The sequence below is a fragment of the Heptranchias perlo genome, chromosome 3, assembly GCF_035084215.1.
Source record: "Heptranchias perlo isolate sHepPer1 chromosome 3, sHepPer1.hap1, whole genome shotgun sequence".
NCBI lineage: Eukaryota > Metazoa > Chordata > Chondrichthyes > Hexanchiformes > Hexanchidae > Heptranchias > Heptranchias perlo.
The window spans coordinates 1236393-1261964 of NC_090327.1; the positions used below are offsets into that span (position 1 = coordinate 1236393).

The 25572-nt window shown below is 51.9% G+C and overlaps 1 protein-coding gene across 1 annotated transcript in view; it reads left to right on the forward strand.

Moving 5' to 3' along the window:
- fastk (Fas-activated serine/threonine kinase) overlaps nucleotides 1-25572 on the forward strand; it is a 65782-nt gene that overhangs the window by 33206 nt on the left and 7004 nt on the right. The window contains exons 6-9 of the mRNA XM_067977505.1: nucleotides 7105-7264; nucleotides 13908-13999; nucleotides 19872-20595; nucleotides 21495-21609. Coding sequence (XP_067833606.1) covers nucleotides 7105-7264; nucleotides 13908-13999; nucleotides 19872-20595; nucleotides 21495-21609 — 1091 coding nt within the window. The remainder of the gene's footprint in view (nucleotides 1-7104; nucleotides 7265-13907; nucleotides 14000-19871; nucleotides 20596-21494; nucleotides 21610-25572) is intronic.

Consider the following 25572-nt stretch of genomic DNA (forward strand, 5'->3'; position numbering starts at 1 on the left):
GGGGGCAGGAGTAGGCCATTCAGCCCTTCGAGTCTGCTCCGCCATTCAATATGATCATGGCTGATCCTCTATCTCAATACCATATAGGAACATAGGAACAGGAGTAGGCCATTCAGCCCCTCGTGCCTGCTCCGCCATTTGATAAGATCATGGCTGATCTGTGATCTAACTCCATATACCTGCCTTTGGCCCATATCCCTTAATACCTTTGGTTGCCAAAAAGCTATCTATCTCAGATTTAAATTTAGCAATTGAGCTAGTATCAATTGCCGTTTGCGGAAGAGAGTTCCAAACTTCTACCACCCTTTGGAGAAATGTTTTCTAATCTCGCTCCTGAAAGGTCTGGCTCTAATTTTTAGACTGTGCCCCCTACTCCTAGAATCCCCAACCAGCGGAAATAGTTTCTCTCCATCCACCCTATCTGTTCCCCTTATTATCTTATAAACTTCGATCAGATCACCCCTTAACCTTCGAAACTCTAGAGAATACAACCCCAATTTGTGTAATCTCTTCTCGTAACTTAACCCTTGAAGTCCGGGTATCATTCTAGTAAACCTACGCTGCACTCCCTCCAAGGCCAATATGTCCTTCCGAAGGTGCGGTGCCCAGAACTGCTCACAGTACTCCAGGTGTGGTCTAACCAGGGTTTTGTATAGCTGCAGCATAATTTCTGCCCCTTTGTACTCTCGTCCTCTAGATATAAAGGCCAGCATTCCATTAGCCTTATTGATGATTTTCTGCATCTGTTCATGACACTTCAATATTCCTGCTCTCTCCCCATACCCCTTGATGCCTTTTGTGTCTAGAAATCTATCTATCTCCTTCTTAAATATATTCAGTGACTTGGCCTCCACAGCCTTCTTTGGTAGAGAATTCCACAGGTTCACCAACCTCTGACTGAAGAAATTTCTCCTCATCTCAGTCCTAAATGTCCTACCCTGCATCCTGAGACTGTGAAACCCCCCAGCCAGGGAAACATCCTCCCTGCATCCAGTCTGTCTAGCCCTGTCAGAATTTTGTATGTTTCAATGAGATCCCCTCTCATTCTTCTAAACTCGAGTGAATACAGGCCGAGTCGACCCAATCTCTCTTCATAGGACAGTCCTGCCATCCCAGGAATCAGCCTGGTGATCCTTCGCTGCATTCCCTCCATGGCAAGTATATCCTTTCTTAGGTAAGGAGACCAAAACTGCACACGTTACTCCAGGTGTAGTATCACCAAGGCCCTTTATAACTGCAGTAAGACATCCTTGCTGCTATACTCAAATCCTCTTGCAATGAAAGCCAGCATACCATTTGCCTTCCGAACAGCTTGCTGCACCTGCATGTTTGCCTACAGTGACTGATGTACAAGGATACCCAGGTCCCTTTGTACATCAACATTTCCCAATCGATCACCATTTAAATAATACTCTGCCTTTCTTTTTTTCCTTCCGAAGTGGATAACTTCACATTTATCCACATTATACTGCATCTGCCATGTATTTGCCCACTCACTCAACTTGTCTAAATCGCCTTGAAGCCTCTTTGCATCCTCCTCACAACTCACGATCCCACCTAGTTTTGTGTCGTCAGCAAACCTGGAAATATTACATTTGGTTCCCTCATCCAAATCATTGATATATATTGTGAATAGCTGGGGCCCAAGCACTGATCCCTGCGGTACCCCACTAGTCACTGCCTGCCACCCTGAAAAAGACCCATTTATTCCTACTCTCTGTTTCCTGTCTGTGAACCAATTTTCAATCCTTGCCAGTATATTACCCCCAATCCCATGTGCTTTAATTTTGCACACTAACCTCTTGTGTGGAAGTTTATCAAAGGCCTTCTGAAAACCTAAATAAACCACATCCACTGGTTCTCCCTTATCTGTTCTACCAGTTACATTCTCAAAAAACTCCAGTAGGTTTGTCAAACATGATTTCCCTTTCATAAATCCATGTCGACTTTGCCTAATCCCGTTGATATTTTCCAAGTGACTTGTTATCACATCCTTTATAATAGACTCGAACATTTTCCCTACTACTGATGTTAGGCTAACCGGTCTGTAGTTCCCTGTTTTCTCTTCCTCCTTTTTTAAATAGTGCGGTTACATTTGCCACCCTCCAATCTGCAGGAACTGTTCCATAATCTATCGAATTTTGGAAGATGACAACTAATGCATCCACTATTTCCATGGCGACCTCTTTTAGTACTCTGGGATGCAGATTATCAGGTCCTGGGGATTTATCAGCTTTCAGTCCCATTAATTTCTCCAGCACTATTTTTTTTACTAATACTAATTTCCTTTAATTCCTCCTTCTCACTAGTCCCTTGGTTCCCTAGCATTTCTGGGAAGTTATTTGAGTCCTCTTCTGTGAAAACAGAACCAAAGTATTTGTTCAATTTTTTTTTATTCGTTCATGGGATGTGGGCGAGGCCAACATTTATTGCCCATCCCTAATTGCCCTTGAGAAGGTGGTGGTGAGCCGCCTTCTTGAACCGCTGCAGTCCGTGTGGTGACGGTTCTCCCTCAGTGCTGTTAGGTAGGGAGTTCCAGGATTTTGACCCAGCGACGATGACGGAACGGCCATATATTTCCAAGTCAGGATGGTGTGTGACTTGGAGGGGAACGTGCAGGTGGTGTTGTTCCCATGTGCTTGATGCTTTTGTCCTTCTAGGTCGCCGGTTTGGGAGGTGCTGTCGAAGAAGCCTTGGTGAGTTGCTGCAGTGCATCCTGTGGATGGTACACACTGCAGCCACAGTGCGCCGGTGGTGAAGGGAGTGAATGTTTAGGGTGGTGGATGGGGTGCCAATCAAGCGGGCTGCTTTATCTTGGATGGTGTCGAGCTTCTTGAGTGTTGTTGGAGCTGCACTCATCCAGGCAAGTGGAGAGTATTCCATCACACTCCTGACTTGTGCCTTGCAGATGGTGGAAAGGCTTTGGGGAGTCAGGAGGTGAGTCACTCGCCGCAGAATACCCAGCCTCTGACCTGCTCTCGTAGCCACAGTATTTATATGGCTGGTCCAGTTAAGTTTCTGGTCAATGGTGACCCCCAGGATGTTGATGGTGGGGGATTCGGCGATGGTAATGCCGTTGAATGTCAAGGGGAGGTGGTTAGACTCTCTCTCGTTGGAGATGGTCATTGCCTGGCACTTATCTGGCGCGAATGTTACTTGCCACTTATGAGCCCAAGCCTGGATGTTGTCCAGGTCTTGCTGCATGCGGGCTCGGACTGCTTCATTATCTGAGGGGTTGCGAATGGAACTGAACACTGTGCAGTCATCAGCGAACATCCCCATTTCTGACCTTATGATGGAGGGAAGGTCATTGATGAAGCAGCTGAAGATGGTTGGGCCTAGGACACTGCCCTGAGGAACTCCTGCAGCAATGCCCTGGGGCTGAGATGATTGGCCTCCAACAACCACTACCATCTTCCTTTGTGCTAGGTATGACTCCAGCCACTGGAGAGTTTTCCCCCTGATTCCCATGGACTTCAATTTTACTAGGGCTCCTTGGTGCCACACTCAGTCAAATGCTGCCTTGATGTCAAGGGCAGTCACTCTCACCTCACCTCTGGAATTCAGCTCTTTTGTCCATGTTTGGACCAAGGCCGTAATGAGGTCTGGAGCCGAGTGGTCCTGGCGGAACCCAAACTGAGCATCGGTGAGCAGGTTATTGGTGAGTAAGTGCCGCTTGATAGCACTGTCGACGACACCTTCCATCACTTTGCTGATGATTGAGAGTAGACTGATGGGGCGGTAATTGGCCGGATTGGATTTGTCCTGCTTTTTGTGGATAGGACATACCTGGGCAATTTTCCACATTGTCGGGTGGATGCCAGTGTTGTAGCTGTACTGGAACAGCTTGGCTAGAGGTGCAGCTAGTTCTGGAGCACAAGTCTTCAGCACTACAGCTGGGATGTTGTTGGGGCCCATAGCCTTTGCTGTATCCAGTGCACTCAGCCGTTTCTTGATATCACGTGGAGTGAATCGAATTGGCCGAAGACTGGCTTCCGTGATGGTGGGGATATCGGGAGGAGGCTGAGATGGATTATCCACTCGGCACTTCTGGCTGAAGATGGTTGCAAACGCTTCAGCCTTGTCTTTTGCACTCACGTGCTGGACTCCGCCATCATTGAGAATGGGGATGTTTGCAGAGCCTCCTCCTCCCGTTAGTTGTTTAATTGTCCACCACCATTCACGACTGGATGTGGCAGGACTGCAGAGCTTTGATCTGATCCATTGGTTGTGGAATCGCTTAGCTCTGTCTATAGCATGTTGCTTCCGCTGTTTAGCATGCATGTAGTCCTGAGTTGTAGCTTCACCAGGTTGGCACCTCATTTTTAGGTACGCCTGGTGCTGCTCCTGGCATGCTCTTCTACACTCCTCATTGAACCAGGGTTGATCCCCTGGCTTGTTGGTAATGGTAGAGTGAGGAATATGCCGGGCCATGAGGTTACAGATTGTGCTGGAATACAATTCTGCTGCTGCTGATGGCCCACAGCGCCTCATGGATGCCCAGTTTTGAGCTGCTAGATCTGTTCTGAATCTATCCCATTTAGCACGGTGGTAGTGCCACACAACACGTTGGATGGTGTCCTCAGTGCGAAGACGGGATTTCATCTCCACGAGGACTGTGCGGTGGTCACTCCTACCAATACTGTCATGGACAGATGCATTTGCGACAGGTAGATTGGTGAGGACGAGGTCAAGTAAGTTTTTCCCTCGTGTTGGTTCGCTCACCACCTGCCGCAGGCCCAGTCTAGCAGCTATGTCCTTCAGGACTCGGCCAGCTCGGTCAGTAGTGGTGCTACCGAGCCACTCTTGGTGATGGACATTGAAGTCCCCCACCCAGAGTACATTTTGTGCCCTTGCTACCCTCAGTGCTTCCTCCAAGTGGTGTTCAACATGGAGGAGGACTGATTCATCAGCTGAGGGAGGACGGTAGGTGGTAATCAGCAGGAGGTTTCCTTGCCCATGTTTGACCTGATGCCATGAGATTTCATGGGGTCCAGAGTCAATGTTGAGGACTCCCAGGGCCACTCCCTCCTGACTGTATATCACTGTACCGCCACCTCTGGTGGGTCTGTCCTGCCGGTGGGACAGGACATACCCAGGGATGGTGATGGAAGAGTCTGGGACGTTGGCTGAAAGATATGATTCTGTGAGTATGGCTAAGTCAGGCTGTTGCTTGACTGGTCTGTGGGACAGCTCTCCCAATTTTGGCACAAGTCCCCAGATGTTAGTGAGGAGGACCTTGCAGGGTCGACTGGGCTTGGTGTTTTGCCGTTGTCGTGTCCGGTGCCTAGTGGTCCGATGCCGGGTGGTCCGTCCGGTTTTATTCTTATTATGACTTTTCGTAGCGAGATTTTACAACTGAGTGGCTTGCTAGGCCATTTCAGAGGGCAATTAAGAATCAACCACATTGCTGTGGGTCTGGAGTCACATGTAGGCCAGACCGGGTAAGGGCGGCAGGCTTCCTTCCCTAAAGGACATTAGTGAACCAGATGGGTTTTTACGACAATCCAGTAGTTTCATGGCCATCATTACTGATACTAGTATTTTAATTCCAGATTTTTTATTTAATTAATTGAATTTAATTAATTAATTGAATTTAAATTCGCCAGCTGCCGTGGCGGGATTTGAACTCATGACTCTGGATTTTAGTCCAGGCCTCTGGATTACTTGCCCAGTAACATAACCACTATGCTACCGTACCATTATTAAGGAAGTGGTAACAGGGCACTTCGAAAATCATAATATGATTCGGCAGAGTCAACATGGTTTTATTAAAGGGAAATCATGTTTGACAAATTTATTGGAGTTTTTTGAGGATGTAACAAACAGGGTAGATAAAGGGGAACCAGTGGATGGAGTATATTTGGATTTTCAAAAGGTATTCGATAAGGTGCCACATAAAAGGTTGTTGCACAAGATAAGGGCTCATGGGTTTGGAGGTAATATATTAGCATGGATAGAGGATTGGTTAACGGACAGAAAACAGAGTTGGGATAAACGGGTCATTCTCAGGTTGGCAGGCTGTAACTAGTGGGGTGCCGCAAGGATCAGTGCTTGGGCCTCAGCTATTTACAATCTATATTAATGACTTAGATGAAGTGTAATGTATCCAAGTTTGCTGACGATACAAAGCGAGGTGGGAAAGTAAGCTGTGAGGAGGACACAAAGAGTCTGCAAAGGGATAGAGCCAGGTTAAGTGAGTGGGCAAGAAGGTGGAGTATAATGTGGGGAAATGTGAGGTTATTCACTTTGGTCGGAAGAATAGAAAAACAGAATACTTTTTAAATGGTGAGAGACTGTTAAATGTTGGTGTTCAGAGAGACTTAAGTGTCCTCGTACAAGAAACACAAAAAGTTAGCATGCAGGTACAGCAGGCAATTAGGAAAGCAAATGGCATGTTGGCCTTTATTGCAAGGGGATTGGAGTACAAGCGTGAGGAAGTCTTACTACAATTGTACAGGGCTTTGGTGAGACCTCATCTGGAGTACTGTGTACAGTTTTGGTCTCCTTATCTAAGGAAGGATATACTTGCCTTAGAGGGGGTGCAACGAAGGTTCACCAGATTATTTCCTGGGATGAGAGGGTTGTTCTATGAGGAGAGGTTGAGTAGAATGGGCCTATACTCTCTAGACTAGAAGAATAAGAGGTGATCTCATTGAAACAAATAAGATTCTGAGGGGGCTTGACAGGGTAGATGCTGAGAGGTTGTTTCCCTGGGCTGGAGAGTCTGGAACTTGGGGGCATAATCTCAGGATAAGGGGTCTGCTATTCAAGACTGAGATGAGGAGGAATTTCTTCACTCAGAGGGTTGTGAATCTTTGGAATTCTCTACCCCAGAGGGCTGTGGATGCTGAGTCGTTGAATATATTCAGGCTGAGAGCGATAGATCTTTGGACTGTCAGGGAATCAAGGGATATGGGGATCGGGCAGGAAAGTGAAGTTGAGGTTGAAGATCAGCCATGATCTTATTGACTGACGGAGCAGGCTCGAGGGGACGTATGGCCGACTCCTGCTCGTATTTATTATGTTCTTTTGTGCAAATCCCTCACTCTGGGATTCTGAGAGTACGTCCAATTCTTTGTGCCGTTTCCTTTCCTTTTACAGACAGTCCATATGGGTTGATTGTGCGTCGGTACCTGTCCTTGCTCGATGCTGCCGTCGAGCTGGAGTACAGAGACTACAAGGGTCCTCGGCTGGAGGACAGGTACAAAGTGATGATGTTTGACCGTGTGCTGACTGCCGACGAGGTCAACAGGAAGTACAGGTCAGTGCTCGCCCTGAACTCTGCCCACAACAGAACTCTTCCACAACTTTCATTATTAACTATTTATTACGTGGTTCTGGGGCTTTTAAAGTCCCCCCCTGCAGGTGCTGGCATTCAGAGCCACTGACCCCAGACACCAAGGTGTGCCACATTCTGCAAGTGTAAACGGAGACCCAGTGCTAAAACCTGGGGTGGGGATATCATCCTCAATTACTGTCTACCCATGTTTTTCTCTCTCTCTGCCCCTCCCCTTCCCCGTCTCTCTCCCCCCTCCCTTTCCACATTTCTCGTCCTCCCCCTCCCTTAGTCTCTCACTGTCCCCCACTCGCTAGCTTTCTCTCTCTCCCTTCGCGTTCTCTCTCTCTCCCATCGCGTTCTCTCTCTCTCCCCTCGCGTTCTCTCTCTCTCCCCTCCCGTTCTCTCTCTCTCTCCCCTCCCGTTCTCTCTCTCTCTCCCCTCCCGTTCTCTCTCTCTCCCCTCCCGTTCTCTCTCTCTCCCCTCCCGTTCTCTCTCTCCCCCTCGCGTTCTCTCTCTCTCCCCTCGCGTTCTCTCTCTCCCCTCGCGTTCTCTCTCTCTCCCCTCGCGTTCTCTCTCTCTCCCCTCGCGTTCTCTCTCTCTCCCCTCGCGTTCTCTCTCTCTCCCCTCGCGTTCTCTCTCTCTCCCCTCGCGTTCTCTCTCTCTCCCCTCGCGTTCTCTCTCTCTCCCCTCGCGTTCTCTCTCTCTCCCCTCGCGTTCTCTCTCTCTCCCCTCGCGTTCTCTCTCTCTCCCCTCGCGCTCTCTCTCTCCCCTCGCGCTCTCTCTCTCTCCCCTCGCGCTCTCTCTCTCTCCCCTCGCGTTCTCTCTCTCTCCCCTCGCGTTCTCTCTCTCTCCCCTCGCGTTCTCTCTCTCTCCCCTCGCGTTCTCTCTCTCCCCTCGCGTTCTCTCTCTCTCCCCTCGCGTTCTCTCTCTCTCCCCTCGCGTTCTCTCTCTCTCCCCTCGCGTTCTCTCTCTCTCCCCTCGCGTTCTCTCTCTCTCCCCTCGCGTTCTCTCTCTCTCCCCTCGCGTTCTCTCTCTCTCCCCTCGCGTTCTCTCTCTCTCCCTCGCGTTCTCTCTCTCCCCTCGCGTTCTCTCTCTCCCCTCGCGTTCTCTCTCTCTCCCCTCGCGTTCTCTCTCTCTCCCCTCGCGCTCTCTCTCTCCCCTCGCGTTCTCTCTCTCTCCCCTCGCGTTCTCTCTCTCTCCCCTCGCGTTCTCTCTCTCTCCCCTCGCGTTCTCTCTCTCTCCCCTCGCGCTCTCTCTCCCCTCGCGTTCTCTCTCTCTCCCCTCGCGTTCTCTCTCTCTCCCTCGCGTTCTCTCTCTCCCCTCGCGTTCTCTCTCTCTCCCCTCGCGTTCTCTCTCTCTCCCCTCGCGTTCTCTCTCTCTCCCCTCGCGTTCTCTCTCTCTCCCCTCGCGTTCTCTCTCTCTCCCCTCGCGTTCTCTCTCTCTCCCCTCGCGTTCTCTCTCTCTCCCCTCGCGTTCTCTCTCTCCCCCCTCGCTCTCTCTCTCCCCCCTCGCTCTCTCTCTCCCCCCTCGCTCTCTCTCTCTCCCCCCTCGCTCTCTCTCTCTCCCCCCTCGCTGTCTCTCTCTCCCCCCTCGCTGTCTCTCTCTCCCCCCTCGCTGTCTCTCTCTCCCCCCTCGCTGTCTCTCTCTCCCCCCTCGCTGTCTCTCTCTCCCCCCTCGCTGTCTCTCTCTCCCCCCTCGCTGTCTCTCTCTCCCCCCTCGCTGTCTCTCTCTCCCCCCTCGCTGTCTCTCTCTCCCCCCTCGCTGTCTCTCTCTCCCCCCTCGCTGTCTCTCTCTCCCCCCTCGCTGTCTCTCTCTCCCCCCTCGCTGTCTCTCTCTCCCCCCTCGCTGTCTCTCTCTCCCCCCTCGCTGTCTCTCTCTCCCCCCCTCGCTGTCTCTCTCTCCCCCCTCGCTGTCTCTCTCTCCCCCCTCGCTGTCTCTCTCTCCCCCTCGCTGTCTCTCTCTCCCCCCTCGCTGTCTCTCTCTCCCCCCTCGCTGTCTCTCTCTCCCCCCTCGCTGTCTCTCTCTCCCCCCTCGCTGTCTCTCTCTCCCCCCTCGCTGTCTCTCTCTCCCCCCTCGCTGTCTCTCTCTCCCCCCTCGCTGTCTCTCTCTCCCCCCTCGCTGTCTCTCTCTCCCCCCTCGCTGTCTCTCGCTCCCCCCTCGCTGTCTCTCGCTCCCCCCTCGCTGTCTCTCGCTCCCCCCGCTATCTCTCTCTCCCCCCTCGCTGTATCTTTCTCCGCTCCCTTTGCCCGCCCCTCCGCTCCCCCTCGCTCCCTCCGCTCCCCCTCGCTCCCCCTTCGCTCCCTCCGCTTCCCTCCGCTCCCCCTCGCTCCCCCTCGCTCCCTCCGCTCCCCCTCGCTCCCTCCGCTCCCCCTCGCTCCCTCCGCTCCCCCTCGCTCCCTCCGCTCCCCCTCGCTCCCTCCGCTCCCCCTCGCTCCCCCTCGCTCCCTCCGCTCCCCCTCGCTCCCTCCGCTCCCCCTCGCGTCCCCTTCGCTCCCTCCGCTTCGCTCCGCTACCCCTCGCTCCCCCTCGCTCCCTCCGCTCCCCCTCGCTCCCTCCGCTCCCCCTCGCTCCCTCCGCTCCCCCTCGCTCCCTCCGCTCCCCCTCGCTCCCTCCGCTCCCCCTCGCTCCCTCCGACCCCCTCGCTCCCTCCGACCCCCTCGCTCCTCCGACCCCCTCGCTCCCTCCGACCCCCTCGCTCCCTCCGACCCCCTCGCTCCCTCCATGCCCCTCGCTCCCTCCATGCCCCTCGCTCCCTCCATGCCCCTCGCTCCCTCCATGCCCCTCGCTCCCTCCATGCCCCTCGCTCCCTCCATGCCCCTCGCTCCCTCCATGCCCCTCGCTCCCTCCATGCCCCTCGCTCCCTCCATGCCCCTCGCTCCCTCCATGCCCCTCGCTCCCTCCATGCCCCTCGCTCCCTCCATGCCCCTCGCTCCCTCCATGCCCCTCGCTCCCTCCATGCCCCTCGCTCCCTCCATGCCCCTCGCTCCCTCCATGCCCCTCGCTCCCTCCATGCCCCTCGCTCCCTCCATGCCCCTCGCTCCCTCCATGCCCCTCGCTCCCTCCATGCCCCTCGCTCCCTCCATGCCCCTCGCTCCCTCCATGCCCCTCGCTCCCTCCATGCCCCTCGCTCCCTCCATGCCCCTCGCTCCCTCCATGCCCCTCGCTCCCTCCATGCCCCTCGCTCCCTCCATGCCCCTCGCTCCCTCCATGCCCCTCGCTCCCTCCATGCCCCTCGCTCCCTCCATGCCCCTCGCTCCCTCCATGCCCCTCGCTCCCTCCATGCCCCTCGCTCCCTCCATGCCCCTCGCTCCCTCCATCCCCCTCGCTCCCTCCATCCCCCTCGCTCCCTCCATCCCCCTCTCTCTCTCCATCCCCCCTCTCTCTCTCCATCCCCCCCTCTCTCTCTCCATCCCCCCCTCTCTCTCTCTCCATCCCCCCTCTCTCTCTCTCCATCCCCCCTCTCTCTCTCTCCATCCCCCCTCTCTCTCTCTCCATCCCCCCTCTCTCTCTCTCCATCCCCCCTCTCTCTCTCTCCATCCCCCCTCTCTCTCTCTCCATCCCCCCTCTCTCTCTCTCCATCCCCCCTCTCTCTCTCTCCATCCCCCCTCTCTCTCTCTCCATCCCCCCTCTCTCTCTCTCCATCCCCCCTCTCTCTCCATCTCTCTCTCTCCATCTCTCTCTCTCCATCTCTCTCTCTCCATCTCCCCCTCTTTCTCTCCATCTCCCTCTCTCTCCATCCCCCCCCTTCTCTCTCTCTCTCTCCATCCCCCCTTCTCTCTCGCTCTCTCTCTCCATCCCCCCTTCTCTCTCGCTCTCTCTCTCCATCCCCCCTTCTCTCTCGCTCTCTCTCTCCATCCCCATCCCCATCCCTCTCCATCCCCATCCCTCTCCATCCCCATCCCTCTCCCTCTCCATCCCCATCCCTCTCCCTCTCCATCCCCATCCCTCTCCCTCTCCATCCCCATCCCTCTCCATCCCCATCCCTCTCCCTCTCCATCCCCATCTCCCTCCCTCTCCATCCTCATCTCCCTCCCTCTCCATCCCCATCTCCCTCTCTCTCTCCATCCCCCCTTCTCTCTCTCTCTCTATCCCACTTCTCTCTCTCTCTCTATCCCCCTTCTCTCTCTCTCTCTCTATCCCCCTCCTCTCTCTCTCTATCCCCCCTTCTCTCTCTCTCTCTATCCCCCCTTCTCTCTCTCTCTCTCTCTATCCCACTTCTCTCTCTCTCTCTATCCCCCTTCTCTCTCTCTCTCTCTATCCCCCTCCTCTCTCTCTCTATCCCCCCTTCTCTCTCTCTCTCTATCCCCCCTTCTCTCTCTCTCTCTCTCTATCCCCACATCTTTCTTTCTCTCCATTCCCGCTTCTCTCCATCTCTCTCTCTCTCTCTATCCCCCCTTCTCTCTCTCTCTCTCCATTCCCCCTTCTCTCCATCTCTCTCTCTCTCTCTCCATCCCCCCTCTCCACTGCGCCCCCTCTTGCCCCCCCCCCCCCCCCGGATGATGAATGGGAGCAGGATCCCAGTCAGACCTGTTTTCCCCCCACCCCTTACCTCGAGAACGCTGAGACCAACCGTTAAAGAAGGTGCTTCCTGTCGGGCCCCGTCACTACCCGACTCAGCCCAGTTAACTCGGATCGAAGCTGCAGCCGTCTGTTCAAGGTCTGGGACTTGTGAAGGGGTTCAATGGGGTGGGTGTGTGAGGGTCGATAGCAGCTGCACCAAGAATGAGAGTAAACAATTACAGGTTTATTCAGGGTTAAGTGAACTCACAGCCCGGGATACACAGAGACGCTTTGCTGTAGAAGATCACATGCTACAGTCATTGAGCTCAACTTTCTACATCATCATCTTCCAATTCACGTTTCAATATCGACCCTTTTAATATTGTTCGAACTACATTATATTCCGTGACCTTCATACACTTTGCACCAGCTCACTCCAGTCTTCATCAACAAGTTTCAGGCTCTGTAAACATTTGTCACCTGTGGTCCCAGGATCTAGCAGGAGTTGCTGGTGTTTACATTGAATGTACAGCACAAGTCAGGAGTGTGATGGAATACTCTCCATTTGCCTGGATGAGTGCAGCTCCAACAACACTCAAGAAGCTCGACACCATCCAGGACAAAGCAGCCGGCTTGATTGGCACCCCATCCACCACCCTAAACATTCACTCCCTTCACCACCGGCGCACCGTGGCTGCAGTGTGTACCATCCACAGGATGCACTGCAGTAACTCGCCAATGCTTCTTCGACAGCACCTCCCAAACCCATGACCTCTACCACCTAGAAGGACAAGGGCAGCAGGCACATGCGAACAACACCACCTGCACGTTCCCCTCCAAGTCACACACCATCCCGACTTGGAAATATATCGCCGTTCCTTCATCGTCACTGGGTCAAAATCCTGGAACTCCCTTCCTAACAGCACTGTGGGAGAACCTTCACCACACGGACTGCAGCGGTTCAAGAAGGCGGCTCACCACCACCTTCTCAAGGGCAATTAGGGATGGGCAATAAATGCCGGCCTCGCCAGCGACACCCACATCCCATGACCGAATTTTAAAAAAACAAACAGGCCACTTGGCCCAACAGGTCTATCCCGGTGTTTATGCTCCACACGAGCCTCCTCCCTCCCTACTTCATCTCACCCTATCACCATATCCTTCTATTCCTTTCTCCCTCATGTGTTTATCTAGTTTCCCCTTAAATGTAACTGTGCTATTTGCCTCAACTACTCCTTGTGGTAGCGAGTTTCACATTCTAACCTCTCTCTGGGTAAAGTAGTTTCTCCTGAATTCCCTATTGGATTTATTAGTGACTATCTGATATTTATGGCCCCTAGTTTTGGATTCCCCCACAAGTGGAAACAACTTCTCTACGTCTACCCTATCAAACCCCTTCATAACTTGAAAGACCACTAGTTAACCAAAGCATAGAATATACCTATTGCTATACCACCAATAAGTTCGTCTCTAAACACCCATGAATTGTGAGAAGGTTTCAATTCTAACTATGATCAGTTTAACCTTGAGATCAGGCTATTCGAGTCCCTTCTGAAGATAGAGTTCTGCAGGCTTTTAACTTTAGGGGCAATAGAATCATAGAGTCTTACAGCACGAAAGAGGCCATTCGGCCAATCGTGCCTGTGCTGGCTCTTTGAAAGAGCTATCCACTTAGTCCCACTCCCCTGCCCTTTCCCCACAGCCCTGCAGATTTTTCCGTTTCGATTTCTGTTTCCATTGAACTATTTCTGTAACCTCCTCCAGCCCTACAATCCTTACCCCAAACTCTCCATTCCTCTGACTCTGGCCTCTTGTGCATTCTCCTTCTCTCTGCCCCGCCATTGGTGGCCGTGCCTTCAGCCGCATGGATCCCACGCTGTGGAGTTCCCTCCTGAAACCTCTCCGCTCCCTCTCCTCCTTAAAACCCACCTCTTTGACTCGGGTCAGCCCTCCTAGTATCGTCCTCTGCGTGTCGGCGTCTGTTTCTATTTATTAGGCTCCTGTGAAGCGCCTTGTGATGTTTCCCTAATTTAAAGGGTGTGATATAAATGTAAGTTGTTGCAATTGCCTTCATGTTTACCTGAGATGTGACTCTCTCTCTCATCTCTCTTGCTGTGCTTTCCAGTTACAAAGGGCTGGTGGCAGAAGCTTTGAGACAACTGATCGGGGATCAGTGTTACAAGCAGGACGAGGTTCTTCCCCCAGGGTATTATACAGGTAATCACCCCTTTTATTCTGAACAAGCTGACCTCCCGTGGCGCTGCTCTGCAGTTTAATAACCACAAATGCAATGCCCCATGTTTCACAATGTGTTAATTCTGCTACTTGAGTGTAGGGTATAACTGCTCTGTGTTCTTGAAGTCAGTGCTGGGGTCAATGAAGTTACGGACATTCTTCCATCAGCCATGACTCGCCTCTGAGTCAGGAGGTCATGGGTTCAAAGCACTCTAGAGACTCGGGGACATCACCTAGGCCGACACTCCAGTGCCAGTACTGAGGGAGCGCTGCACTGTCGGAGGGTCAGTACTGAGGGAGTGCCGCACTGTCGGAGGGTCAGTACTGAGGGAGCGCTGCACTGTCGGAGGGTCAGTACTGAGGGAGCGCTGCACTGTCGGAGGGTCAGTACTGAGGGTGCGCCGCACTGTCGGAGGGTCAGTACTGAGGGAGCGCTGCACTGTCGGAGGGTCAGTACTGAGGGAGCGCTGCACTGTCGGAGGGTCAGTACTGAGGGAGTGCCGCACTGTCGGAGGGTCAGTACTGAGGGAGCGCTGCACTGTCGGAGGGTCAGTACTGAGGGAGCGCTGCACTGTCGGAGGGTCAGTACTGAGGGAGCGCTGCACTGTCGGAGGGTCAGTACTGAGGGAGCGCTGCACTGTCGGAGGGTCAGTACTGAGGGAGCGCTGCACTGTCGAGGGTCAGTACTGAGGGTGCGCCGCACTGTCGGAGGGTCAGTACTGAGGGAGCGCTGCACTGTCGGAGGGTCAGTACTGAGGGAGTGCTGCACTGTTGGAGGGTCAGTTCTGAGGGAGCGCCGCACTGTCGGAGGGCCGGTACTGAGGGAGCGTCGCACTGTCGGAGGGCCGGTACTGAGGGAGCGCCGCACTGTCGGAGGGCCGGTACTGAGGGAGCGCCGCACTGTCGGAGGGCCGGTACTGAGGGAGCGCCGCACTGTCGGAGGGCCGGTACTGAGGGAGCGCCGCACTGTCGGAGGGCCGGTACTGAGGGAGCGCCGCACTGTCGGAGGGCCGGTACTGAGGGAGCGCCGCACTGTCGGAGGGGCAGTACTGAGGGAGCGCCGCACTGTCGGAGGGTTGGTACTGAGGGAGCGCCGCACTGTCGGAGGGTCGGTACTGAGGGAGCGCCGCACTGTCTTTCAGTTGAGACTTTAAACCGTGGCCCCGTTTGTCCTCTCGGGTGGACGTAAAAGATCCCTTGGCATTATTCGAAGAAGAGCAGTGGTGTTGACATGACCAACATTATCCTTCAACCAACACCATCAAAAAAACAGATAATCTGGTCATTATCTATTTGTGGGTCCTTGCTGTGCACAAATTATCTGCCGCGTTTCCCTAGATTACAACATTGACTACACTTCTTAAAGTACTTAGGGATGTTCTGAGATTGTGAAAGGTGCTGTATCAATTAAGTTCTTCTTCTAACCCCTGTGTCCTGGAGGCATTTCCCTGTCGATTGCTCATGGCTGGCTTTCTTACTCTTATTTTTAATGCTGTTTTTTGAAGCGTGACACAGAAAAGAAATTTAGATGTGTGACTCACGCTGTAAATACACGAGGTGAATAGAAACGTATCTTTCACATTGGCATTCAGCTGGGTACTGTAATGGGGAGGTGGTAAGGTTAGATTCAGCTGAGTATTGTAATGGGGAGGTGGTAAGGTTAGATTCAGCTGAGTATTGTAATCATAGAAGTTACAACTTGTCCATGTTGCCCAGTTTATACCACTAAGCTAGTCCCAATTGCCTGCACTTGGCCCATATCCCTCTATACCCATCTTACCCATGTAACTGTCCAAATGCTTTTTAAAAGACAAAATTGTACCCGCCTCTACTACTGCCTCTGGCAGCTCGTTCCAGACACTCACCACCCTTTGAGTGAAAAAATTGCCCCTCTGGACCCTTTTGTATCTCTCCCCTCTCTCCTTAAATCTATGCCCCCTCATTATAGACTCCCTTACCTTTGGGAAAAGATTTTGACTATCGACCTTATCTATGCCCCTCATTATTTTATAGACTTCTATAAGATCACCCCTTAACCTCCTACTCTCCAGGGAAAAAAGTCCCAGTCTGTCTAACCTCTCCCTATAAGTCAAACCATCAAGTCCCGGTAGCATCCTAGTAAATCTTTTCTGCACTCTTTCTAGTTTAATAATATCCTTTCTATCATAGGGTGACCAGAACTGTACACAGTATTCCAAGTGTGGCCTCACCAATGCCCTGTACAACTTCAACAAGACATCCCAACTCCTGCATTCAATGTTCTGACCAATGAAACCAAGCATGCCGAATGCCTTCTTCACCACCCTATCCACCTGTGACTCCACTTTCAAGGAGCTATGAACCTGTACTCCTAGATCTCTTTGTTCTATAACTCTCCCCAACGCCCTACCATTAACGGAGTAGGTCCTGGCCTGATTCGATCTACCAAAATGCATCACCTCACATTTATCTAAATTAAACTCCATCTGCCATTCATCGGCCCACTGGCCCAATTTATCAAGATCCCGTTGCAATCCTAGATAACCTTCTTCACTGTCCACAATGCCACCAATCTTGGTGTCATCTGCAAACTTACTAACCATGCCTCCTAAATTCTCATCCAAATCATTAATATAAATAACAAATAACAGCGGACCCAGCACCGATCCCTGAGGCACACCGCTGGACACAGGCATCCAGTTTGAAAAACAACCCTCGACAACCACCCTCTGTCTTCTGTCATCAAGCCAATTTTGTATCCAATTGGCTACCTCACCTTGGATCCCATGAGATTTAACCTTATGTAACAACCTACCATGAGGTACCTTGTCAAAGGCTTTGCTGAAGTCCATGTAGACCACGTCTACTGCACAGCCCTCATCTATCTTCTTGATTACCCCTTCAAAAAACTCAATCAAATTTGTGAGACATGATTTTCCTCTCACAAAACCATGCTGACTGTTCCTGATCAGTCCCTGCCTCTCCAAATGCCCGTAGATCCTGTCTCTCAGAATACCCTCTAATAACTTACCCACTACAGATGTCAGGCTCACCGGTCTGTAGTTCCCAGGCTTTTCCCTGCCGCCCTTCTTAAACAAAGGCACAACATTTGCTACCCTCCAATCTTCAGGCACCTCACCTGTAGCGGTGGATGATTCAAATATCTCTGCTAGGGGACCCGCAATTTCCTCCCTAACCTCCCATAACGTCCTGGGATACATTTCATCAGGTCCCGGAGATTTATCTACCTTGATGCGCATTAAGACTTCCAGCACCTCCCTCTCTGTAATATGTACACTCCTCAAGACATCACTATTTATTTCCCCAAGTTCCCTAACATCCATGCCTTTCTCAACCGTAAATACCGATGTGAAATATTCATTTAGGATCTCACCCATCTCTTGTGGCTCCGCATATAGATGACCTTGTTGATCCTTAAGAGGCCCTACTCTCTCCCTAGTTACTCTTTTGCCCTTTATGTATTTGTAGAAGCTCTTTGGATTCTCCTTTGCCTTATCTGCCAAAGCAATCTCATGTCCCCTTTTTGCCCTCCTGATTTCTCTCTTGACCAGAACTGTACACAGTATTCCAAGTGTGGCCTTACTAATGTCTTGTACAACTTCAACAAGATTCAGCTGGGTACTGTAATGGGGAGGTGGTAAGGTTGGATTCAGCTGGGTACTGTAATGGGGAGGTGGTAAGGTTAGCATTCAGCTGGGTACTGTAATGGGGGGTGGTAAGGTTAGCATTCAGCTGGGTACTGTAATGGGGAGGTGGTAAGGTTGCACAGGGTACTCACCATTAGTACCATGAGCTGCTTTGAGAACATAAGATCATCAGGTTGGATTGAAGAAGGAACTTCATCCCATTTGATATCCTTCCAGAGTACAAACCCAACCACCTTCCTATTACAGCACCCAGCTGACTAGCAACTCTACCACCACCCCATTACAGCACCAAGCTGCATTTATATAGCGCCTTTCACGTCCTCAGGACATCTCAAAGCGCTTCACTTCACAGCCAATGAATTATTTTTGTGGTGCAGTCACTGTTGTTTTGTAGCCAAAGGCGGCAGCCAAATCCCGAACAGCAAGATCCCACAAACAGCACTGAGATAAACAATTTTTGTTCGATGTTGGTTGAGGGATATATGTTGGCCAGGACATAAGATCAGCCCTGATCTTATAGAATGGCGGAGCAGGCTCGCAGGGCTGTATAGCCTACTCCCGCTCCTATTTCTTAGGTTCTTATGATATCTCCCTGCTCTTTTTCGAATAGTTCCATGGGATCTTTTATGTTCATCTGAACAGGGAGCCAGAACCTTGGTTTAACGTCTCATCCGAAAGAGGGCATCTCTGACAGTGCAGCTCTCTCTCAGTACTGCCCGCCTGACAGTGCAGCAGCCCCTCAATACGGTCTTTCTGACCGCGCAGCACTCCCCTCTGTGTGTGCTCCCCTTTTAAGGGCCTGTGTTTGAAACTCAGTCTGTCTTTATAACGTTGAATGCTGACCAGTTATCTGCTCAGTCCATTGGATAAAGCACTGTGTGAGCTGAAAGGGAGACCTATTCTGCCCCACAAAGCTGAACTGCTCCTGACTAACACAGGGCCACAGAGAGACTCCCAGCTCTTGACTAACAGGGCCACTGAGAGACTCCCAGCTCTGACTAACACAGGGCCACAGAGAGACTCCCAGCTCTGACTAACACAGGGCCACAGAGAGATTCCCAGCTCTGACTGAAAGATACAGGATATCTGAGCACAAGTTCCAACGCTTTCTTCCAATCCAGCTGACTGGTCTGGAGTGAGGTTGACTGCTCGCTCTGTGACCTTGTGCATACAGGCAGCACCACATCCAGTCCTGAGGCATCAGGTGGTAAAGGTTCCAGGTGTGACCTTGGATCTGTGCTGGGTTTGCAGTTCTCAGCTGGTTGAGTAGTTGAGTTTCTCCTGAGCTTGGGTAACAGGAAAAGTCAAGGATTCCTTGACCCTTATCGCTATTCGGTGACTCATGCTGGAAAGTGAACTTGTGTGACCGCTGGTTGAGGACCAGATGCCCTCCGTGGTCGAATAGCCTGAGGCCACTCACTGTCTAGGCTCACATATAAAGAGTGGGCACTTGGATATCTAATAGCAAGCTGATGGTGGTGGACTGCATCGCAGCAAGATTCAGGCAAGGAGGGGAGTAGAAAACCTTGGTGCCTAATTGTGTGCTAATTTTATCTTGGGATGTGGGTGACACTGGCAAGGCTGCATTTATTGCCCATCCCTAGTTGCTCTGAGGGCATTAGGAGTCAGGTATGGGCCCAGACTGGGTAGGGGGCAGCAAGTTCCCTTCCCTGAAGGACATTAGTGACCCAGTTGGGCTTTTACGACAGTCCGGCAGCTTTCATGGTCATTATTCCTGGTGCCAGCCCACAAATGACCAGATTTATTCAATTAACTTTCACAACCTGTCCTGGTGGGATTTGAACTCAAGATTTCAAGGGATATGGGGATCGGGCGAGAAAGTGGAGTTGAGGTCAAAAATTGAATGGCGGAGCAGGTTTGAGGGGCCGGATGGCCTACTCCTGCTCCTATTTCTTATGTTCTTATGATTCCCTGGTTTCTCAGTCCAGGACCAGAACCACTCGGCTACTGTGCCCTTAATTCACATCTTCACACCAGTTTACACAAACGTACAGCTTGGGTATCACTTACACAAAAGGAGGAGTCACCTGTATTGTTGGGACTGAAAGTTGCATATTTGATAATATACTATGCCTTTCTCCCCCTGTACCGACCTTCACCAGTTCAAAGGTCATGGTGGGAGTGAGGGAACGAACCTGATCGAGGGTCATACAATGACCTCCTTGTTCTTTATTGCTCTATTGCAGATTTCTTACTGTGGATAAATGGTTCCGGCACTGTTCTTCATATTAACGGGACCATTCCCGGTGCTGGCACTCCTCTGTGCCCGTCTGTCCCCAATTCCAAACCCGCAGAGAACCCCGCTGCCCTCCACGCCCAACCCGATATCCCTTCCCTCACCTCCGATTTTCAGAAGTTCTCGCCGTTTGGCCACGACGAGGTGACGGTGAAAGAGAAGCGGAACGGCGAGCTGGCGGCGGAAGTGGATTTCCTCACCCGCATCCGGGCACCGGGCAGCAGTGGGCGCTCCAGCGCTGCCTCCATCCTGACCGGCTCGACCATCGAGTACAATGCTTACTACCCACCCTCGAACTACTACACCAGCCTGACCAAGGAGCAGTCGCTGGAAAGTCAGGAGAGCTCCACGCTCAGCAGCCCATCCGACTGCTTGAACCAGGCGTCCAACCCCACCAGCTGCTCACCCGTCATGGGCTCCAGTTCCCTCTTTCAGTTCCCCATCGGAAAGATTCTGGACGAGGAAACAGAGACGACACCCCAGAACCAAGAGCACAACCTCTTCAGAGCGGAGCAGTCCGCTCAGAGTTTTTACGACAGCCCCCACTACTCCGAGAGCCAGGGCAGGGTGGGGCAAGGGGAGATGGTGAGCCCAGTGCCAGCACCTCTGCAACTCTCCAGCCCGTCGGCACTCATCGAGAAAGAGAGGAGCCCGGACACAGAACGAGTGAACAGGTAACCGCTGGGGAATCAATTCACTGGTCACTCAACAATCATCAGAAGCACGAACTCGGGCTGACTTTGTTACTTTACGGGTCTCCCGTTTAAGACGGAGATGAGGAGAATTTTTTTCTCTCAGAGGGTCGTGAGTCTGTGGAACTCCCTTCCCCAGAGAGCGGTGGAGGCAGGGTCATTGAATATTTAAGGCTGAGTTAGATCGATTCCTGATTAACAAGGGAGTCAAAGGTTATAGTAGGTAGACGGGAAAGTAGGGTTGAGGTCACAATCACATCAGCCATGATCTTATCAAATGGCAGAGCAGGCTCGAGGGGCCGAATGGCCGACTCCTGCTCTTAATTGGTACGTTCGTATTACCTTGCCTAGCTGTTTAAAAAGGGTAGACCAAAATGGTCGTTCATGGTCCTTCAGTGAGAGGGCACAGGGGCAATGGGCCGAATCGGGAAAGGGCAGGGGAATGGGATTGAGGGGAGAACTCTTTCAGAGAGAGGGCGCAGGGGTGATGGGCCTAATGAGGAAAGGACAGAGGAATGGGACTGAGGGGAGAGCTCTTTCAGAGAGAGGGCGCAGGGGTGATGGGCCTAATGAGGAAAGGACAGAGGAATGGGACTGAGGGGAGAGCTCTTTCAGAGACCCAGCGCAGGACCAATGGGTTGAGCGGCCTTCAGTGAAGTGGAGGAGGAAAGAGAGAGTGGTTGTTTTTTGCATCTTTAGCTATGCCAATACCCATGGGTACTGGGGTTTGAGAGGCTGAGACTTGTGGTGGGGCTTTGGCCTGTAAATCCTGGGGAAGAGTGGTATTAGAGCTGAACTTCCTGCCCCAGTGTGACTGTTGTAATTAATATATCATCACTAAAAGACTGTCTCCTTCCCACCCCCCCCCACCCCCCCAACAGGATTGTGATGTCGGTGAATGACAAATGGCATTACTGTCACAACTCGGACGTCTTGGTGGGGTCTCGAGCGATGAGGGATCGACACCTACGACTTCTAGGATATACCATTCTGCAGGTACAGTGCTTCAATTACTGAAACCATTGAACCATCTACTGCACAGGAGGAGGCCGGCCGGTCTATCCTCTGTGTGCCAACTCTTCACTACAAGAATCCAAAACTAATCTTAGAATCATAGAATGGTTACAGCACGGAAGGAGGCCATTCGGCCCATCAAGTCCGTGCCGGCTCCATGCAAGAGCAATTCAGCTAGTCCCAATCCCCCGCCCTTTCCCTGTAGCCCGGCAAATTTTTTCTTTTCAATTACTTATCCCGTTCCCTTTTGAAGGCCATGATTGAATCTGCCTCCACCACCCTCACGGGCAGTGCATTCCAGATCCTAACCACTCGTTGTGTAAAAAGTTTTTCCTCATGTCACCTTTGGTTCTTTTGCCAATCACCTCAAATCTATGTCCTCTGGCTCTTGATCTTTCCGCCAATGGGAACATTTTCTCTCCATCTATTCTGTCTAGACCCTTCATGATTTTGAATACCTCGATCAAATCTCCTCGCAACCGTCTCTGATCCATGGACAACCACCCCAGCTTCTCCAGTCGATCCTCATAACTAAAGTCCCTCATCCCTGAAATCATTCTAGTAAATCTCCTCTGCACCCTCTCTAAGGCCTTCACATCTTTCCTAAAGTGAGGTGTCCAGAACTGGACACAATACTCCAGTTGTGGCCGAACCAATGTTTTATAAAGGTTCATCATGACTTCCATACTTTTGTACTCTATGCCTCTATTTATAAAGCCCAGGATCCCGTATGCTTTTTAACCGCTTTCTCAACCTGCTCTGCCACTTTCAACGATTTGTGCACATATACCCCCAGATCTCTCTGTTCCTATAACCCTTTTAGAATTGTGTCATTTAGTTTATATTGCCTCTCCTCATTCTTCCTACCAAAATGCATTACCTCGCATTTTTCTGTGTTAAATTTCATCTGCCACGTGTCCGCCCGTGCCACCAGCCTGTCTATATCCCCTTGAAGTCGATCACTGTCCTCCTCACTGTTTATTACACTTCCAAGTTTTGTGTCATTTGCAAACTTTGAAATTGTGCCCTGTACGTCCAAGTCCAAGTCATTAATATATATCAAGAAAAGCAGTGGTCCCAGCACTGACCCCTGGTGAACACCACTGTACACCTTCCTCCATATAAAGGTTCTTAATGACTTCCTTGCTTTTGTACTTTATGCCTCTATTTATAAAGCCCAAGACCCTGAATGCTTTTTTTAACCCCACTGCCCCGCTCTCTCCCCATATTTCGGTATCAATCCCCAAACTAATCGCACTGCCCCGCTCTCTCCCCATAGCCCTGTATCAATCCCAAACTAATCCCACTGCCCCGCTCTCTCCCCATATCCCTGTATCAATCCCAAACTAATCCCACTGCCCGGCTCTCTCCCCATATCCCTGTATCAATCCCAAACTAATCCCACTGCCCCGCTCTCTCCCCATAGCCCTGTATCAATCCCAAACTAATCCCACTGCCCTGCTCTCTCCCCATAGCCCTGTATCAATCCCCAAACTAATCCCACTGCCCCACTCTCTCCCCATAGCTCTGTATCAATCCCCAAACTAATCCCACTGCCCCACTCTCTTCCCATAGCCCTGTATCAATCCCCAAACTAATCCCACTGCCCCACTCTCTCCCCATTGCCCTGTATCAATCCCCAAACTAATCCCACTGCCCCACTCTCTCCCCATAGCCCTGTATCAATCCCAAATTAATCCCACTGCCCTGCTCACTCCCCATAGCCCTGTACCCTCCTCTGCTTCAAATATTGATCTAATTTTCCCTTAATAGGTTTAAGGGCCTCAACCACTCCCTCTGGTCAGTCCCACCTTGAGCACTGTGTCCAGTTCTGGTCAGACCCACCTTGAGCACTGTGTCCAGTTCTGGTCAGACCCACCTTGAGCACTGTGTCCAGTTCTGGTCACTGAGACTGAAGGGAAATATTCAACCACTGCAGGCAGAGCAGACAAGAGCCACAATGCTGGTCCCCAGGGTCAGGGTCTGAGTCTGAGTTATGGGGAAAGACCGGAGACATCGGAGCTTTTAGCCTGGAAAGGAGGCGCCTGAGAGGTGATCTTCGAGTGGGATATAAGATATGGTATAGAAAAAGTAAATCCAGAAAATTACTTTAAACTAAACTTGAAGAGTAGAACAAGGGACTTGGATTTAAAGTAATAAAAGGTACGTAAGAACATAAGAAATAGGAGCAGGAGTCGGCCATCCGGCCCCTCGAGCCCGCTCCGACATTCAATCAGATCATGGCTGATCTTCTACCTTAACGCCATTTTCCTGCACTATCCCCATATCCCTTGATGCCTTTAATATCTAGAAATCTATCGATCTCTGTTTTGAATGTACTCAATGACTGAGCCTCCACAGCCCTCTGGGGTAGAAAATTCCAAAGATTCACCACCCTCTGAGTGAAGAAATTTCTCCTCATCTCAGTCCTAAATGGTCTACCCTTTATTTTGAGACTGTGACCCCTGGTTCTAGATTCCCCAGCCAGGGGAAGCATCCTCCCTGCATCTACCCTGACGAGCACTGTAAGAATTTTGTATGTTTCAATGAGATCACCTCTCATTCTTCTAAACTCTAGAGAATACAGGCCGAGTCTACTCAATCTCTCCTCATATGACAATCCCGCCATCCCAGGAATCAGTCTGGTGAACCTTTGTTGCACTCCCTCCATGGCAAGTATATCCTTTCTTAGGTAAGGAGACCAAAATTGTACACAATATCCCAGGTGTGGTCTCACCAAGGCCCTGTCATAATTGCAGTAAGACATCTTTACTCCTGTACTCAAATTTTAGAACTGATATTAGAAGTTCTTCGAGTGAATAACATGTGGAATGGATTCATTAAATAAAGGAGGTGAAAACTCTGGGATAATTTAAGAAACAATTGGAAGTTGAAACAGGGAGAATATAAGATTTCGCTGGATGTTGAATTAAGATGGGCCGAATGGCTTTCATCTGTTTGCTGGGGAGGGCGATTTTTAAAAATTCGTTCATAGGATGTGGGCGTCGCTGGCAAGCCCAGCATTTATTGCCCCTCAAGAAGGTGGTGATGAGCCGCCTTCTTGAACCGCTGCAGTCCGTGTGGTGAAGGTTCTCCCACAGTGCTGTTAGGAAGGGAGTTCCTGGATTTTGACCCAGCGACGATGAAGGAACGGCGATATATTTCCAAGTCGGATATATTTCCGACAGTGCAGCGCTCCCTCAGGACTGCCCCTCCGACAGTGCAGCGCTCCCTCAGGACTGCCCCTCCGACAGTGCAGCGCTCCCTCAGGACTGCCCCTCCGACAGTGCAGCGCTCCCTCAGGACTGCCCCTCCGACAGTGCAGCGCTCCCTCAGGACTGCCCCTCCGACAGTGCAGCGCTCCCTCAGGACTGCCCCTCCGACAGTGCAGCGCTCCCTCAGGACTGCCCCTCCGACAGTGCAGCGCTCCCTCAGGACTGCCCCTCCGACAGTGCAGCGCTCCCTCAGGACTGCCCCTCCGACAGTGCAGCGCTCCCTCAGTACTGACCCTCCGACAGTGCAGCGCTCCCTCAGGACTGCCCCTCCGACAGTGCAGCGCTCCCTCAGGACTGCCCCTCCGACAGTGCAGCGCTCCCTCAGGCAGGACTGCCCCTCCGACAGTGCAGCGCTCCCTCAGGCAGGACTGCCCCTCCGACAGTGCAGCGCTCCCTCAGGCAGGACTGCCCCTCCGACAGTGCAGCGCTCCCTCAGGCAGGACTGCCCCTCCGACAGTGCAGCGCTCCCTCAGGACTGCCCCTCCGACAGTGCAGCGCTCCCTCAGGACTGCCCCTCCGACAGTGCAGCGCTCCCTCAGGACTGCCCCTCCGACAGTGCAACACTCCCTCAGGACTGCCCCTCCGACAGTGCACCCCACCCCAACTCAGTACTGCCTCTCCAATAGTGCGCCGCTCCCTCAGTACTCAGTACATTTAAAACAGAAATAGA